This window comes from Fusarium flagelliforme (genome assembly GCF_020744385.1).
Source record: "Fusarium flagelliforme strain FIESC 12 MPI-CAGE-AA-0113 chromosome Unknown B0J16scaffold_1, whole genome shotgun sequence".
Classification (NCBI taxonomy): Eukaryota; Fungi; Ascomycota; class Sordariomycetes; order Hypocreales; family Nectriaceae; genus Fusarium; species Fusarium flagelliforme.
In genome coordinates this window covers 216,809-234,053 of record NW_025763503.1, presented here as the reverse complement: position 1 = coordinate 234,053, position 17,245 = coordinate 216,809, and the positions used below count along the sequence as shown (strand labels likewise).

General features: G+C 46.9%; 10 protein-coding genes across 10 annotated transcripts; 5 read left to right on the top strand and 5 right to left on the bottom strand.

Moving 5' to 3' along the window:
* Positions 1-1,852: 1,852 nt before the first annotated feature.
* On the top strand, positions 1,853-3,794 carry B0J16DRAFT_518 (transmembrane amino acid transporter protein-domain-containing protein). The gene is made up of 2 exons (XM_046133979.1): positions 1,853-2,786; positions 2,837-3,794. Exons 1-2 carry the CDS (start codon positions 1,990-1,992, stop codon positions 3,492-3,494), a joined length of 1,455 nt encoding a protein of 484 aa, XP_045988047.1. The 5' UTR covers positions 1,853-1,989; the 3' UTR covers positions 3,495-3,794.
* Positions 3,795-4,002: 208 nt separating this feature from the next.
* Positions 4,003-5,088, bottom strand: B0J16DRAFT_312772 (prion-inhibition and propagation-domain-containing protein; the record flags this gene model as incomplete). Its single annotated transcript, XM_046125072.1, has 3 exons — positions 4,003-4,009; positions 4,122-4,783; positions 4,837-5,088. 3 exons carry the CDS (start codon positions 5,086-5,088, stop codon positions 4,003-4,005), a joined length of 921 nt encoding a protein of 306 aa, XP_045988046.1.
* Positions 5,089-5,382: 294 nt separating this feature from the next.
* B0J16DRAFT_312771 (fungal-specific transcription factor domain-containing protein) lies at positions 5,383-7,263 on the bottom strand (the record flags this gene model as incomplete). Its single annotated transcript, XM_046125071.1, has 4 exons — positions 5,383-5,755; positions 5,803-6,372; positions 6,426-7,059; positions 7,116-7,263. The coding sequence occupies 4 exons, from the start codon at positions 7,261-7,263 to the stop codon at positions 5,383-5,385; spliced, it is 1,725 nt and encodes a 574-aa protein (XP_045988045.1).
* Positions 7,264-7,755: 492 nt separating this feature from the next.
* Positions 7,756-9,465, bottom strand: B0J16DRAFT_390309 (major facilitator superfamily domain-containing protein; the record flags this gene model as incomplete). Its single annotated transcript, XM_046131865.1, has 5 exons — positions 7,756-8,027; positions 8,084-8,540; positions 8,595-8,756; positions 8,811-9,233; positions 9,283-9,465. The coding sequence occupies 5 exons, from the start codon at positions 9,463-9,465 to the stop codon at positions 7,771-7,773; spliced, it is 1,482 nt and encodes a 493-aa protein (XP_045988044.1). The 3' UTR covers positions 7,756-7,770.
* A 590-nt stretch (positions 9,466-10,055) lies between these two features.
* Positions 10,056-11,348, top strand: B0J16DRAFT_365752 (aminotransferase; the record flags this gene model as incomplete). The annotated part of the gene is made up of 3 exons (XM_046130048.1): positions 10,056-10,137; positions 10,189-10,293; positions 10,347-11,348. Coding segments are annotated over 3 exons (1,030 nt in total), but the record flags the coding sequence as incomplete, so codon positions are not given.
* A 186-nt stretch (positions 11,349-11,534) lies between these two features.
* On the top strand, positions 11,535-12,412 carry B0J16DRAFT_390306 (uncharacterized protein; the record flags this gene model as incomplete). The annotated part of the gene is made up of 1 exon (XM_046131864.1): positions 11,535-12,412. Exon 1 carries the CDS (start codon positions 11,540-11,542, stop codon positions 12,410-12,412), a length of 873 nt encoding a protein of 290 aa, XP_045988042.1. The 5' UTR covers positions 11,535-11,539.
* Positions 12,413-12,640: 228 nt separating this feature from the next.
* Positions 12,641-13,026, bottom strand: B0J16DRAFT_408140 (uncharacterized protein; the record flags this gene model as incomplete). The annotated part of the gene is made up of 2 exons (XM_046133005.1): positions 12,967-13,026; positions 12,641-12,915 (listed from the first exon to the last, which is right to left on the bottom strand). The coding sequence occupies exons 1-2, from the start codon at positions 12,983-12,985 to the stop codon at positions 12,641-12,643; spliced, it is 294 nt and encodes a 97-aa protein (XP_045988041.1). The 5' UTR covers positions 12,986-13,026.
* A 535-nt stretch (positions 13,027-13,561) lies between these two features.
* On the bottom strand, positions 13,562-14,326 carry B0J16DRAFT_498 (uncharacterized protein). Its single transcript, XM_046133940.1, has one exon. The coding sequence runs from the start codon at positions 14,101-14,103 to the stop codon at positions 13,720-13,722; it is 384 nt and encodes a 127-aa protein (XP_045988040.1). The 5' UTR covers positions 14,104-14,326; the 3' UTR covers positions 13,562-13,719.
* Positions 14,327-15,279: 953 nt separating this feature from the next.
* Positions 15,280-16,361, top strand: B0J16DRAFT_312766 (fatty acid desaturase-domain-containing protein; the record flags this gene model as incomplete). The annotated part of the gene is made up of 2 exons (XM_046125070.1): positions 15,280-15,667; positions 15,718-16,361. The coding sequence occupies 2 exons, from the start codon at positions 15,280-15,282 to the stop codon at positions 16,359-16,361; spliced, it is 1,032 nt and encodes a 343-aa protein (XP_045988039.1).
* Positions 16,362-16,459: 98 nt separating this feature from the next.
* Positions 16,460-16,991, top strand: B0J16DRAFT_476 (uncharacterized protein). The gene is made up of 2 exons (XM_046133911.1): positions 16,460-16,658; positions 16,718-16,991. Exons 1-2 carry the CDS (start codon positions 16,557-16,559, stop codon positions 16,946-16,948), a joined length of 333 nt encoding a protein of 110 aa, XP_045988038.1. The 5' UTR covers positions 16,460-16,556; the 3' UTR covers positions 16,949-16,991.
* The last annotated feature ends 254 nt before the right edge of the window (positions 16,992-17,245 follow it).

Genomic DNA, 17,245 nt, shown 5'->3' with positions numbered 1-17,245 from the left:
GATTGTTGGCTGATGTGAGAAGTTTGGTAGGATTCGCATTCGTGTATTGAACTCATTGGGGTAGCCTGGCGTTAGCCTCTACTCCCACCAAACTCTCATCAAATCACGACACGCGTCGGCAAAAAAGAACCGCTAATGAACGTTGAACTGCATCATCATCCTATTCCTTTCCCCAATTATACTGCGTCTATTGCGCCATCAGTCATTGATGCGGCTCAATTGATCCGAAACGCGTCAAATGCGTCGCGATTGACAGAATGGGTTGACTACTCGTCCATAGTCATAGATCACGAGGTTCTTACCAATTAGAATGGAAAAAATAAAGCGCCGCATTCGACCCATCCTTCTACAGGGATACAACCCTCTGCTCTTTGTCTTGGGGTTGGTCAGTCTTTGATTGTCCATCGTTGTCATCATGATACTTGATGATGTCAATTCGGAGAGTCGGCGCGGATCGTGCCGACTTGCCGATACCGACAGCCCTCCAGCGCCAGCGACCATAACGATAAGCCAATAATTGATTTAATACTCCCTGACACCGAGTTTACCGAGTGCGACATTCCGTGAAGAGTTGCATAAACTCAATCGACAAAACAAGTCGGCTTGTCGCGACGCGCCGAAGTTACCCTGCAGCATGCAGATCATCAAACAACGAGCGAATGCAACACCAAAAATGACAAGCATAAACCACCGCTAAGGAACCTGAACCAACTTAATCAAGGACGGTATAGGCGAATATCCGAGATAAAAACGCGAAAAATAGATCGAAACTTATGCGAAAAACCTCCGTCGCAAGCCGCAACCGCCAAAGTCGCACCACTCTCACCTCACAACACCATCACCAAAGCCTCCTTTACTCTCGTCTCACCAAAACATAGGCCGACTCCGGCCGGATCACCTTCCAGAAGGGCAAGAAAAGTCTCGGCCAACTCTGCGATCTCGGCAATGCAGGGACCAAAAGGCGGTAGAAGCATGCGTAGAAGGAATTTTAATTAAGTAATCCTCATGTCACGACAACCCACAATTGAACCTCCGATCGGAGAGTCAGATGTGGATAATTCATTGTCAAAGCTGGAGGGAAATGAAAACTTCGATGCTGGGCATCACGTAAAAGAAATGCTTTCGCGAGTAAGACAAAACGGCCGAGGTCCACTTTTCATCAGTCAGAAATAATTAGTTGAAGAGACTTCAATTAAGCTTCTTCCAGCCTTGAACTTAGAAGGCCCTGCAGTAGAGAGAAAGCCAGGGAATGAATGGCGTGGCAATTGTTGACGTCGGATCCGAACAAGAATTTTGACAGACGGAGCCTCAACTACGCAATCTTCTCCACTGAAGAATGGGATTTTCAGTCAAGAATGCCACTGAAAACGTCAAGAGGCAAGGGCCCCACTACTCTCTGGATCCGCTCCGAAGGATTTGCCGGGGTGTCCGAGAACCAATCGGCATCCAAACAATGATCAAAAGATGAGCTGAGCATCAACAGATTCAATATTTTCATAAGGGACCTTCCATTTAGAGTCCTTACTTCCATTGCTTAACAAGAGTAATTTGACGAGATGCTATCTATCACGTAACAATAAAGACCGCCCCCACGGGGTTATACGAGGAACACAAGACAATGCCTGTTCACAGTCAACGAGAGCAATACCGTAATACTTTTCCTTCTATTGGATCATCGTAAAGAAATCTCTACGGGGCACCCGTTATTTTTAATCCATCCCGGTATCCTAGCTCCCGCCACAACCTCCGATCGGAGCAGTTTAGCCTGGGGTCAAACAACAAGAAAAAAAAAGGGTGATAATATATGGAGAACAAATCGGGCCACTAATAACGTCAAGGTTCCGCACTCGCTATTCCTTTCGTTTTCTATTCTCCCTTCGCTCACTTTTCCTGATTGACTCCTTCCCTTATACCTGTGATCTCTTTTATACTTGGGATCACCATAATTTTCAAGTTTCGAGGTCAATGCAAACGATATAGACACTCACCATGGGCATCATGAATTTCAAAAGATCAGCAGATAAACCTGCTGATCCCCCAATCTCCAACGACACGAACACCTCAGACAACGACACAGAACAACCAAAGGCAGACTCAACAGATTTCCAAGAAGTCCCCGCCGGCACCGTCGAAAAAGGCAACATCTTCGACCAAGGAGGCAAGACATACAGAACCCTAGGCCGCTGGGATACAGTCCTCATCCTCTTCACAAATCAGCTGGGTCTCGGTATTTTGTCTCTGCCCGCGACGATCAGGACCCTCGGTATCGTCCCTGGTATCATCGCCATTCTGGGTATCGGTGGAATTTCGTGGTATGCTGCGTATTGTCTACTACAATTCTATCGCAAACATCCCAATGTGGTCTCCATCGTCGAAATGACCCGCATTGTCGGCGGAGCTTGGTTTGAGTCGCTAGCTGGCTTCGTCATGATGATCCAAGTTGTCTTCATCGTCGCGTCCGCTACAGTTACTTTGTCCGTCGCGCTGAACACGCTGAGCAGCCATGCTACGTGTACTGTTATTTGGATCCTGGTCGCTTGTGTGGCTTGTTATATCTTGTCCATCCCTCGAACCATGAAGTTCGTTTCCAAGGCCGGTGTTCCCAACGCTGTTAGTGTTGTTGCCGCTTGTTTGATCGTTTTGATCAGTTTGGCTATTTCGGGTCCTGCGACTGCGCCTAAGGATTGGCATAAGGAACTCAAGGTTGTTGGAAATCCTACGTTTCGCGATGGTTTGAATGCTTGTCTGCGCGTGGTATTTTCCTACGCTGGTACCTTCACTTTCCCGTAAGTTGAATCATAACTAAGATTTATTGAATCATGCTAATTCTGGATAGTTCGTATATGGCTGAGATGAAGGACCCCCAAAGAGACTTCAAGTTTGCCCTGGCTGTTCTCGAAATCGGAAGTACCCTCTTCTACATCGCCATGGCCGTAGCCCTATACTGTCTCGCCGGCGACCTCACAACATCCCCCGTCCTCAGCGCCGCATCCTCGATCCCCGCCAAGGTCGCCTACGGCATCGTCCTCCCCGCCGTCGTAGCGACCGCCCTCTCCATCGGCCACACCGGCTGCAAATACGTCTACGTCACCGCCATGCGTCAGATGCGCTCCACCCACCAAGTCACCGACAACAGCGTCAAGTCCTGGGTAACCTGGATTTTGTCCGTGACCGGTTTCTGGGCATTGATCTTTGTTATCGCCAACGTCATTCCTATCTTTGACTCGATTCTGTCGATTACGAGTGCTACGACAATTCCTTGGTTTACGTATGGATTTGCGGCGATTTTCTGGCTGCATCTTAACAAGGGGCTTTACTTTTCCAACTGGAAGAAGGCACTGCTTACGCTTTTGAACGTTACCATGATTGGAGTGACGTTGTTTTTGAATGCGGGTGGTTTGTGGGCTGCTATTACTGAGCTGTTAGATTTGTTTGAGAATAACAAAGATGGTATTGGTGGTGTTTTCTCGTGTGGAGATAACTCTATCTTTTAGTTGAGACAGTTAAGTACATAAATATTATAATATAAGTCCCTGAACGATTTACTATTAAATACAATAGTCAGATCTTACATAATTTAAGATAATTTCCTCCTAGACTGAACACTTATCTGCTCCCTACGCCAGGATAAGATAGTAAAATAAAAGTTTACTGAACTAGTAAGAAGAAAAAGAAAATAGAGGCAACCGAGAATCACTATATCATACCATACACATAATATAGCTAGCGTAATAAACCGGAGTGCTAGTGTCTTATGGTAGTCTGTAAAAAAGTAGTCTATAGAACTATGTTCTCTGTTAACTGTTAGTCAGAGAGGTTTAGAGCTTATGGATTGTATAAAGCCTTACCTTCTAAAAGGGGTGAAAGTCCTGCTGAAGGGGGAGAAAGAGTCACGGCTGCATATTAAACCAAGGTGCAGTATCCAAGGAAAAATTAAGAACAAAGAATAAAGACACCGAAAAGTCAACTCAGACCAGCTTAGTGACTTTATATGTTGGACGTCTAAGACCTATGGCTGTTATAAGCAGGTTGAGTAAGAAACATATGGTTATAGAGACTGTACCTGAAAGAACTGAAGGAGAGCCGATGCAGATATGACGAACATAAAAATTCCAGCATACTTTTGTGCTTCCTTTCGATCCCTGAGAATTTTCATCTTTCGTTGCAAAGATGTCATGGAGTCGGAGGTCGAGTTCAGTGATTTCTCCAATGTTTCAAGCTTTTCGTGGGATGATACAACAGAGTGTTTAAGCTCTGTTATCGATAGATCCTCAACATCAGCGATAAGGCTATCCCGAGAAGCCTCGCTGTCAACCGAGTTCTGCCACTGCGAAATAAATTCGTATTTTCCAGAACTCATGGAGATGGAGTCTGCTTTGGTGGATGCTGCTGATGCGACACGAGGGTGGGATTCTTTCCACACCGAAGCGATCCCAAGGAGTATATCGCCATTTTTTATTTCATTGACTCGCCTTCGAAGGCACTCCTCAAGGCGTGCGATGGTTGATAAATCATTGGTGATCTTCTCAAGACTGTCAACCAGACTCTGAATGTCTGATACCAGAATAAGAAATTTCTTTCGGTCACGTATGACCCATTTGGTCTTCTTCAGTCGCGACATGCTTTCGTCGGAGTTTGATGATTGTATTCTGAAATGATCAAATGCCCTTGTGATTCCATGTAAGGTCTCAGGTCCGGGCAGCGAAGGTGCCGCAGAGGAAATCGCATCATCGCAGCCGTACTTCTTTCGAATGACCTGTGCATCAGAGAACAGAGCAATAATCTGTCAGTGACTTCTGTTAGCGAAAGACTATCATAGGTCAGGCGTGTAATGACCTGTCGTAAAGTTTCTGCAACCAGCTCTTTGGAATGCCACTCGTTTAAGAGATTCGGCTTCGAATCATCGGCCAAACCCATCTCAACGCCCCAGTTGTACAGCCGACCCTTCTCCAGCTTGTACTGGAGCTGAAGGCGCTTGAAATCGACATCTTGGCTTTGGTAGAGTTGAATGATATCGAAGGCTTCGAAAGAATATTTGAATAGGGCGGCGAGTGTGACACCGCTTGCAACGGCACCTAGGACCTCCATGGCTAAGAATGACTCGTTCAGTGATAATTATGTTCCTAGCAAAGGTATTTAAGAAGAAGAAAAATTAACAGGGACAGTTGGAAATTACAATAGGCGGTCAGCGCAAGATCATAACAATGTTGGACTGCAAGGCAGATTGGTGGTTCGCCAGTCGCCCTGCATATATTCTGACCAATAACGACTCTGTATGACCCCGAAATGTGCCTTGAAGAATGACATGTCAATTCACAAATAAGAACAGCCTATCGGAATTGATGAGGATTTTACCCATGCAGCCTCGTCGTCAAAAAGTGTTTAGGTCATTGTTGAATCCCCTCCACTCTGTATCTCCCCCATCAGCGCATCATACCAAGCATCAAGGGCCTCATCAACATTAAATCCCCCACCATCAAGAAACTCGCTGACTTGGTTCACATAAGCTTCTACCCCGTCACCCATTGAGTACATAATATCGTCGTAGATGAGGTTTTGGGAGTCTATACCCATTGCGGTCTTCGAGTATACCTTGTTCCGCACAGCCCGGAATAGCTCTTTGTACTTTGTTAGATGCTGTGCTTTCATGTGGGATATGCCGCGGTCGATGAGATCTAGACATGTTGCTGTGTCGGTTAGATGGCGATGGGTTCTCTGTGTGCCGTTGGCTGACTGCGGTAGAGCCATGGCTTGCCTGCTTAATATCAGCTATATGTCGGGGTGCTGGGTCATGGCACTCACCAGTCGCAGTAAAGCGCAGCTAAGCCAACCAAGATAATATCGTGAAGCTGCCTGAAACATCTGCATACAGCCGAAATACCGTACTCATCCAACATTGAAGACCAGTGGCTTATTGCGGTAGAAGCGGCTTTGGAGCAATACGATGCCATCTGACGAGAAGGAACCATAAAAGTGGGTGATGGTCTATGTAAGAGTAGCTGCAAGAGACAATACTCGATCTTCATCTCTGAGTATTCACGAGATGGCTTCAGCGCCATAGCCTCAAGCTGTTGCTCCCATAGATCGAGGTCTTGTCGGATCTCATCTGATGTGGCGCAGATCTGCTGGAAGGTTGTGTCCATGGCTGTACCATTGGGTCCACGGGCTATGTAGATGGATTCAAGTATCCGACCGCCGATTCTTCGGAGGGGTATCACATGGCGAACTATTTCGACGTTGTGTTTGTGGAAGATTGGAGCGATTGAACCTTCGAGTGGGGTGAGGATGTCGAAGGATGATGGGCTGGGTAGCATGGCGTGAACGGCATGGTCACGGATGGAGAGGACTCGGCCTGTCAATGTTGCAACCTGTCTACATATAGTGAGCTATCATTTTCTCTAACAAAGGTTTGCCAATCTACTCACCTTTCCAAGTTGTAAGCACACCACCACGTCCTATTCCTTGTTTCCAACTCATCAGCTGTAAACCCCCAGTCTGTGTTATGTCTATGAAGTCCCGCCTCTATAGCAGCAGACATGATATATCGACTGAGGTGCCACAAATCATTGTTATGACTCCCATGAGACGAATCGAGCATCCATATCGCCAGGAGAAGTACTGCTTGGATCCCAAAGAGATCGCGTGGATGTGAATGGAAATTGTTGAAGAAGCGTATGGCAGTCTGAAAGTAAGCAACGGGGTCATTCAGGTCCATAGTAGCCGGGGATTGACTGTCTTTTGACGTCAATTGACTACTTCCCAGAGCGAGGATAGCGAAGACAGTAAACTTCTCATGGTCGGAGCATTGTCTTGGCTGCTCATATATGCGTTGGAATATTCTCCGCAGATGGGGAAGTTGGACGAATGGCCACCAGATGTGAACTCGGGCGATGTAAATGCTGAGGAGAGATCGAGCTATTGGCTGAGCTGGGAGTGCTGCTGTTGCTTCACATAATGGTTGCTCGAGCCCACCTGCTTCCGAGTCTGTATCCCAGTTCGGAATTATGTTGAGTTGTTTGAAGAAGATTCTTGCGAATGTCGATCCGGCAGCACTTCCAACTGAACACCAAGAGCAAGATAAATATTTGTATAAGGTCGATTGAGTCCAGACTTACCATATTTACTTCCCGAGTATAAGTCCGACCCGCCAGTAACAAGAAAGCCAACTTCCTCAGCCTCCTTCTGCAAGTTCCCCGTCTCATGCGTGTCATGAGAAACCTCTGGTACACTTTCAACTACAGGACCATTCGGCGTCGGGACCATCTGCAGTCTTGCTTCAAGATCATTAATCCGATCTTGCAGCGCCTTTACCACCGCATATGGATAGGATACACAATCCGTGATGTTACAAGCTTCATTCTGTCTTATACATGCCGAACATTGCGGGACCTTGAGATCGCACTAATGGCTCGGGGTCAGCCGAGAGGCACCGGAACATCGCATTTATGGCGGGAAAACGGACCTTGACTTTTCGAGCCCGACAGCGACTACAGGCTTTCGATACGGAGGGTTGTAGAGTTGAGATCATGTGGAAATAGAGTATAAGGAATTACTTGCCATGGATATTCACTGGGAATGGCAGTCAAGAAATCTCGCACCTGTCCGAGAAAGTGGAGACGTTTCTGGTTGACGCCATAGCGGAGCGGAATTATGGCAGGACCGGACCGAAACTCAACTCGGCATGGTCCGAAGCAGCAACAAGATCGATCATTATCTTATCATAAAATTGCTATCAATTATAATTCTAACTCAAGTCCGGCTTATCACTGACTAGTAAGTATATCGGAAGTTGGGGTTCTGCCAATCGGTCTTATCACTCCTCTCCGCCTCCAATCCAGCATCAGTATCATCATGAGCCTTTCCAAACTGTTTATCTCGCTTCTTGTTCTCAATGGCACACAGGAAGTAATAAGCTAGACCCGTAGCTGCCATCAGAGCAAAAGCACAAAGCATCGCGCCGATTCCGAGGACGTAGGTAGGTGCTTGTCTGTCGAGGAAGAACTGAGGTCCGATAATATTACCAACAGCTGGGAGATACTTATTAGTTGATGAAGCGGGAGGAATGAGGAAGGAATACACTTACCGTAGACGATGGCGATAGAAACACCCATGAAACTCTTCTTCGTCGCACCAGCCGTATTCGACGAACTCAAACTCAACAAGAAAACCCAAGGAACATTATAAAAACCCATCAAATAAACACCAGCAAGCGAAGCATTCCTCGACGTTTCGACATCAAGTGAATGAACCATGACTGCTCCAACAAGACCCATTAGAGCACCGAAGATCCAAAAGACGCATCGCAGGTTGGGAATGAAGAATGCAATAGTGGTAAGGATGGCTTGGCTGATCATTGCGACCGCGGCTTGAGGAGTGGCCATGAGCACGGTTTTGGTCTTGCTGAAACCATAGCCTGCGATGATGAGAGGGTTGAAGTTTGTTATTCCTGCGTTGGCGATTGCGTAGCCGAAAACGCCGAGCCAGATGCAGTAGGATTTTGGATCGCGGAGGGATTCGAGGATTTGGGACGTTTGGAATTTCTGTAGTTGACCTGATTAGGATTGAACATGGATAAAGTGATAGGTGAAGTGTACCTTCTTGGACTCAACTCCAGTCTGGTTCGGTGCGAGACGAATCATGGCGAGCTTCTTCTCCTCAGCGGTAAAGAACCATGCTTTGGAGGGAGTGTCTGGTAGACCGAAAAAGACGAGAGCTCCTGCCAGGATAGTGCATGCTCCGTAGATGAGGAAGATATACTGTAACTCACGTTAGCAATTGTGAGAAATGTCGATGGGGTTTCTGGCACTCACCTTCCATGTCGACAGCGACCCATTGATCTGCCCAATAGCATAAGACAGAATGCCACCAAAAACACCCGCAAAAGTATTATACCAAAACGCCGTCCTAAGTGGCTGCTCATTCCTCAAATACCACATCGAGTTAATAATCATCATACAAGGCAGAACTGCAGCTTCAAAAACACCAAGCAGGAACCGAATAGTCGCGAGGTCTGCAAAGTTGTGGCATAGAGCCATGAAGCATAAACAAGCGCCCCAGAGTACGAGACATGTTCCGACGTATTTTCCGATTGGGATTTTCGTCATTAGCCATAAGCTGGGAAATTCCATGGCGAGGTAACCGAAGTAGAAGATGCTGCTCAGCCAGCTGTATTCTTGAGGTTTGAGGTTTGCGTCTTCTTTTATGCCGAAGATGGCGGCGTATCCTAGGGCATTCTGTGAGAAGTCAGTGGCATGTCCATTGCTACATCAAAGCTGAGCATACCTTGTCTAAGAAAGCGAGGGTCATGCTGAGAACTGCGAGCGGCATGACTACCAAATCGGTCTTGAGAAGCAGACGCTTCGATTGCGCTTTGGTTAACTCGAGAACCCCGTCATGCTGGTGAGAGTCGATTGACTGGGCCATGTCTTTGGCTGGTGCCGCGTCGGCTTTTCCTTGCGTTGACATATTGCCGATACTGAAAGAATAAGCAAGAAGTCTTGAGGTTCAATGTCGATCTCAGAGTGTCGCGCAGGCCACCTTTAAAGACTTCTCATAGTACAACGTCAAGTTTACCAATCCCCCGGGTTCAGCGGGTCCAACGGGGAGTTCGCAGTAGTTCGGAGTACATCGAGTCATTCGGCTACCACCGAGGTGACTACTCGGACGCTACCGAGCAAGACTATGCTCATTCAAGTCTTTCGCGTTGCATCACCCCACCTTCTTATCGATTTCTGGGCAGATAATGAATCCACTTTGAATGACGATTGGGGAACCATGCTATCACGTCAATCTAGCGCAGGGTTTTGGTGAGATAGACGGCAGATGATACGCCTATCTGCTGCGCTAGATGGGAGTTTGGCTATTCTTTTGAAAACCTGCTCGGACAGGGCCGAATTGGTCGGTGGGGACCGAGTCTGTGACGGTAGTGAGATGAACGTAGCACGGATTAATATTTCTCTCAGTGCTTTGGGTAGCTGATATAAAGCAATTGAACCATATTTCATCCCGATCGCGAATTTATAGTTCCATTATCATACATCATACAAACTACACAAGATGACAGCCTCAAAAAACGAAGGCAGCCATGGCGGCTCAACGCACAGTTCAGTGCCCAATGCAAAGAATGCTTCCATTCGAGTAAGTCACCAGTATTTCGGTTCAGAGTAAGACCACTGACTGATTCTCTAGGTTGGCATCCGCGATGGTGTCACTGGACACTTCAACCTAGTCCCTCGCGCAGAAGCATCAGTATCAGTATTTGACTCAAATTTCCTCATCGGCGATGGCATCTGGGTAAGTCCAATCCCACCAGCAAAACTCCTTCACGATCACTGACACCCCCAAAGGAAGGTATTCGCGCCAACAAAGGCCGCGTCCAATTCGCAAAAGAACACATCAACCGTCTCTTCCAATCAGCAAAAGCAATGTATATGGATCTCGGCCTCTCCAAAGGCGATCTTCTCGATCTTGTCCATCAAACTCTCGACGCAAACGACATGAGCCAAGACGAGCACGTGCATATTCGTCTCGTCGTCAGTCGCGGACTCAAAGCGACACCTTATCAGAATCCGAAAGTCAATATCGGTCTTCCTCTAATCGTCATCATTCCCGAGTCCAAAGCCGTGGATCCAAACTCAAAATCTTGTGGCTTGAGACTCGCGACCACATGGGTCCGTCGCGGGCCTCCAGATGTGAAGGATGAACAATGGAATCACATCTCCAAAGCAACAGACGTGCAAGCCTGCATCCACGCCAACGTAATGAACGTTGACGAAGCTCTAATGCTCGACCTCCGCGGCTTCGTAAAAACATGCAACTCAGTAAACTTCTTCATTATACGCGACAACGAAGTTTGGGCACCTACGAAAGATAATCAAATGCAAGGCATTACGCGACAAAAGACGATTGATGTGTGTCGCGCAAATGGAATCACGGTCCGGGAATTGGACTTTACGCTTACGGAGACTTATGGGGCTGATGAGGCGTTTTGTACGGGGACCTTTCCGTCGCAGATTCATGTTACGGAGATTGATGGTAGGGTTATTGGGGATGGGAAGAGGGGGGCTGTTACGGAACGGATTCAGCAGTTGTATTCTGAGTTGGTGCAGAAGGATGTGGAGAGGACGAGGGAGGAGATTAGGGCTGAGGTTGTGAAGGAGAGGAATTTGAAGTGGTTGTCGAAGATCTAATTGTATGCAGCTGTCTGGTCCGGGTCGTAGCAAAGAGGCAGAACCTATTTGACAAGTAGAAAATGCCTTGAGCATGGGAGAGGTTTCTCGATTAGGCCGGCGACATCTGATGCTCACCGGTACCCCGCTATGAGTAACCATGTATCACCAATAACTCTGCAACAGGAAGGCAGATAAGTAAGCACCAATCAATCCTGCATATAAGTCTGTACAGTGACGTTTAAGGTCTCGTAATCATCATCTGTACAACAAGAAGTCCGGACGCAATTTAACGAACCGATACAGTATATAACCACCCAGAAAAGACTTCTTTCCACATCGCTACAAAACCTTTCAAAAGTGAGTAAACCATGACACTAACTCGACGTCAACCGGGAGCCGTCCAAAAGGCCAGCTTCACCGACATATACAATAACCAAGACCCGAGAGCCTATCTTACAACCTTGGCACCTTTGGAGTACACAATTCCTCAGCAGCTACAGCCGTTATTCCAGCGCCTTCATCAATTAGCATCGCAGGGTACTGCCAACTCGGCCATTCTCGACGTCTGCTGTTCATATGGCATCAACGGAGGTCTTCTTCGACACAATGTTGACATGGACGCATGGACGGCCCACTACGCGGGTTCGGAGCTGAGCGCAGAGCAGCAGATTTCGACTGACAAAGAGTTCTTCGCGAGTCGCGTACGGTCTGATATGCCTGTGTTGTTTGGACTCGACAAAGCTGAAAATGCCATTAAATATGCTTTGGACACTGGATTGATCGACAACGGCTGGGCAGAAGATCTAGAAGCCCACGATCCCTCACCCAGTCTACTTGAGGCACTAAAGGACGTGACATTGATCATCTGCACCGGCGGTGCTAGTTACGTCGGCTCTCGCACCTTCGGCCGTATAATGTCTGCAATTCCACGGTCGACCAATATCTGGATGGCTAGCACTGTGATCCGGACAGTATCCTACGAGGAAGTGGCGATGACTTTGAAGGCACATGGGTTGGAGACAATGAAGCTTCCTGGTGTGCTTCGGCAGCGACGCTTTACTTCTGATAAGGAGAAGCGCGACGCTATCGCACAGTTGAAAGCTCGTGGACTAGATCCAGCTGGGTTTGAGGATGAAGGGTATTTGTGCGCGGAGGTGTACATATCCCGCCCAATGGGGGAGCTGTCGAGAATGCCTATCGAAGAGTTGGCTGATACGATGAAAGGGTTTGTAATTGCATAATGACAACCAATACCATCACTTGTGAAAATAAAGATAGGCCATGAAATATCAGAGAATTGACAGTTTAGCATTCACAGAAATCTTGCTGCTGGGTCTCAAGTCGATATGTAAATGTTACTGTTCGGTGTGCCCTTTGGTGTAAGCAATAGAGTCATCATGCTTTAAAAATGCGATTCGTCCAGAAAAGCCTTATCATAATTATCCAATCTGTTCCAGAGGAATCCAATCTTAGCAGATCTTAGGGTTATTACAAGGCCACTCGCAAGAGCATCTTGTCCTATCCTGGCACCTAGCATTAGGTGTATCGTACTGAAAGTCGTTGAAATTGGTGCAACGATAATGGTACGGAGCTCCACGGCATTTCTGTGCCAATCCATTGTCATCGCAGACAAAAGCAGGCCGAGCCTCTATTTCCATATCTGCCAAAGCAGAGCTAGTCTCCTGCAGGTTAGAGGTTGGGTTTGCGGATGCCATGGCGAGGGCAGTTGAGACGATGACGAATGCTGGATAGATGTCAGCGATATGGAAGAAGTCTTGTGAATCTATTGATATACTCTTGATGAACGAATGCATGATGTCTGGGTTCTTGGGAGGACGACTAATCAAGGTTAATCACCGTAGGTAGTGACGAATAAAGAAAGATAGACACTAAAGAATTCAAAATCCTTAATGCTGTCGCAGACGTCTTATATACCCATAGAAGCTCGATGCGGCACATGAAAAAGCAACATTGAGAAAGACGAGCGAGGTTTCCATCATTGAATTGACACTTGAGTTCTATGAGGATTGAACCACTGAACTCGCGTCCGGGCCATTCTTTCCTATCAATGGGACGAGAAGTATTTGTTGGCTGTATGTTTGTTGGTCAAAAGATCCTGTAATGCTGCCAGCTTCCTCTTTAGGTAACTTGGACCAACATGATGTTGTTTTTTTGCGAGTCTTGATGAAGCGGTGGTCTAGAACCCTTCCAGTACAGAATAAAAGCGGCGCAGTAATAGCCATACAGCTCGTATAATTGCTGCGACGCTGTTAACCGGTGTCAGTTCCCAAGCTACCTCCTCTTTCCTTTTCCTTTTAGCTCTACATGCAAAATACAGTTATATCATCTTGAGGGTTTCTGTCTGAAGGCAAGAAGGTAGTGGTAAGAGGGTTTGGAGAGTACAATAAAGAATATTATAGAGCAGAAAGGCCGTTTGCAGTTTCTACCAGTATTGAGCTTTTGGAACTAAACAACATGACCTTCTAGACACAGCCTGCCCTCATCTGTCATGCGGCTTCGTCACTTGATCCGCACGGTCTTATCGGACCTATTCTAGAACAACTTGGGGCTGAGGATCATTCTCCTTATCCCATGGAAACCCATTCTTCCACATGAGCTCATCCCTCGGCTTCTCAGTAGCCATGACCACATGACAACAATACTCGCTAACATTCATGCTGATAATCCTATACAGTCCACGGGCAATATGTTTGGTGACTTGATTGACAGCCTCATGGACGTGGCCGTTGGTACCAGTGCGAAGAAGTCGAAAGTCTGAGGCTGCATCTATGTTGATGAAGATTACGTCGACCTTCCAGATGCTGACTGTGCCAGTCGTATCCTTTAACCCGGGCCATGTGGATGGGTTGGTATTAGGGTCGATTGAGTAGAAGATTGCAGGTGGAGTAGAAACTTCAGGCGGAGAAGACATCGTTGTAGTTGAGTGGAATTCTGATAAGAATATTCAAAACGCTGAATTGATGTGACAAAAGGTAATGCTCAAGGGTAATGGCTGTCTATATATGCTTGCGAACCCAACCTTTTCATCTAACTTACTTCAAGAAGGTGCAATATTGTGGCGTCAGTTTCGCTGCATGTGATGATATTCTGTGCCACACTTTTCGCACAACGCCCTCAATCTTGAGTCGATTGTCTAGATCTGGCAGCGCCCTCCAATGAGGGCGGAGTTTTTGTTCCCCCTGGTTGCGTATTGGTCCGTGCCTCGATTTCGAGAAGCACAGGATGATGGTGGCGGATTTCGACGGATGACAGCTTGGGCGAAAGATACATTTTTATGGTACTCATTTTGATATGACCGTTGGCTTTGAACCTTGTTTAGCCGCAATGTCCCTGATAACCAGTTAAAGACGTCGGTTTATGAAGTACGCTTTGAAAGTCGGTCGTTTCAACAGCCTGCAATATGAGTAGCTCAGTTATCATCTGGTCCTTTCACAATAAATGTTTTAGCCGTAACATACCCTAAGATTTCCGCAAAGGCGCACCCAATAAAATTACACTTGTATAATCCTTCTATCATATTACTATTACTTAACCAGTCATTAACTTGGTTCTTGTACTGAGCAAAAGAGCAGAGGTTTCACAATTTATTCAGATCTAGAATAAACCGTTTGCCACTCGAACCAGATGGTAATATGCAGTCTCTGCAAGTGAGCAAGGAATTGACCAAGGCCAATATTGCTCAGCAAAAAGAATGCGGAGCCTCTCAGCTGCAGAAGTCCTCTAGGGAGTCAATCGCACACTCGGTGCAAGATCTGACCCTTTGTTGGTATATCTTTTCTTTAGAATGGATGAGGCGCAGTTTTAGTGAGAAACGCGGATTTGACAAGTGGTCTTACAATCTGATATGACGTATCCGCGTACAGCCAGCACAGCCCGATAATGAGGACCCTAGAATTAGTGGGGTCCAAGACCGAGCAAGACCCCTCGGATAACTAGCGCTCCCACGATTTGATTGGTCGCCCCGTAATAGGAAATCAATCCCACGTAATCTCTAGCGCGACATTTGGGAAATTCTCATCCAGCCCCTATATTATTTAATGTATCTGCCCATACGTGCGTGCACACAGACTTGTCACATAACAACGCAATGACGGGCACACAATCCGTTCAGGTAGCGACGGAAACAGTACCGTCGAGAGTCGACAGCAAACCGCTGCTGAGACATAACGAGGATATTCGCTGCCTCGTCACCACTGCGCTGTTCTTCACCGTCTTCTTGCTTACCTGGCATAATTTCTCATCGCCCCTCGACGGTGGCTTACTCTCGTTTGCGTTATGGCTTTCGCTCTTTCAGTTGTCGTTTATGGGTGCTGTGACGACGCATAATGCTATTCACCTGCCTGTCTTTTGGTCCAAGAACTGGAATAAATTCTACCAAGTTTGCTTGTCGCTGCAGTATGGCGGTGCTGTGTCGATTTTTATCCCTGGGCATAATTTGTCTCACCACAAGTATCCTCAACAGGCGAGGGATGTGAGTAAGTATCATTCCGTCCCCTCCGAATGTTATAGATGCTAATTGCCTCAGTGCGCACAACGAAAGTCCGGTATAGCTGGAATCTTCTCAACGGTCTACTGTTCTTCTGGCATGTCGTCTTATCCGGCAACAAAGATGACAAGCTCTACTTCGCAGCTCAAGCGCGCATGAATCGTCCCATCGTGAGACAGCGACAGCTTGAGGAGCTCGCCGTCTGGGGCACCACAGGCGTTCTCATCCTCCTCGACTGGCGCCGCTGGATCTGGTTCGCTCTACTACCTCAGTTCTACGCAAAGTACTGCATTCTCTCACTCAACTTTCTCCAACACGACGGCTGCGACATGAGCTCCAAGTACAACTTTGCGCGAAACTTCACAGGCAAGACGCTCAACTATCTGTGCTTCAACAACGGGTATCACACCGTGCATCATTTGTACCCAGGACTACACTGGTCGATTCTGCCCGAGAAGCATGACGAGCTTATTTCGGCGCATATTGCCGATAGTTTGGAGGATGAGAATATTCTGCTTTACATGTGGCGCGCTTTTTTCTGGCCGGGTCTGAGGATTGATTACAAGGGTAACCCTTTAATCATCACCAAGGAGGAGAACGAGATGCCGGATGAGCCGTGGTTTTATACGGAGTCGGAGACGTTTTCGGGTACGAAGGAGTATCTCGCTCAAGGTATGAAATGAGGAATATCGGGGAACGAGGAACGAGGATACGATGGACGGGGGACGTACCGGCCGGAACGTCCGGGATTTCTTCATGGATAGACCCGGTCAATCGCTGTGACGGCTGGTCGGTGGGTCAAAAGAAGAAATAAGGATGAGAAGATACCAATCGAGGAGTATCACGTGGGAGGTCACATGTCAAGAGTGGATCTTTAAATGAAGCTCCACCCTCGAAAAATCTTTTTATTAGCGAAACAAATAAATTCATCACGATACGAGACGGCTGACCAAAATCGTATACTCGAACTCGTAAATATGGTAAGGGCTACCAATTGGAAGAAACGCCGCCCTCAATTAACTGGATTTAGGAAGTTCAGCCGTTTGAGCAAGGACCTTTCGACAAAGCCGTCGAGGAGAAAAATGATTTTGCCATTGAAGGTGTTGGTCAAACGATCCACTGGGTTAATTGCAACCGTGCGTTTCAAAGAAAATGTGGAGGAGGGGCCTGGTTCGGGATGAAGAAGGAGGGAGGGTCTGTTAAAGTCTTACCGGGGTATTCAGTGTATTTTGATCGAGGCGCAAAGGGTCAAGTCAGAACAGCGCTATAATTTTTATTAAATAACTGCAAACTTGACATGTAATCTAATATAAGTGTTTAATTAACTGCTAAGTAAGAACTTACAGATCTATTATCTATCTTTTGTATAGAATGTAATAATAGAAGAATAATCCGATTAGTAGAGAGGTTGCATGCAACTGACTAGTTATAGGAAGTCCAACTATTTAAATAGGAAGCATTAGATAAGGCGATCGTTATGGCATGAGCTGAGGCGTTATCCCTGATTCAATCTGGAGCTCAGGGCTACGACCTTAGAAGAAGAAGGGCAGGACTAGGGCTCTCCTCA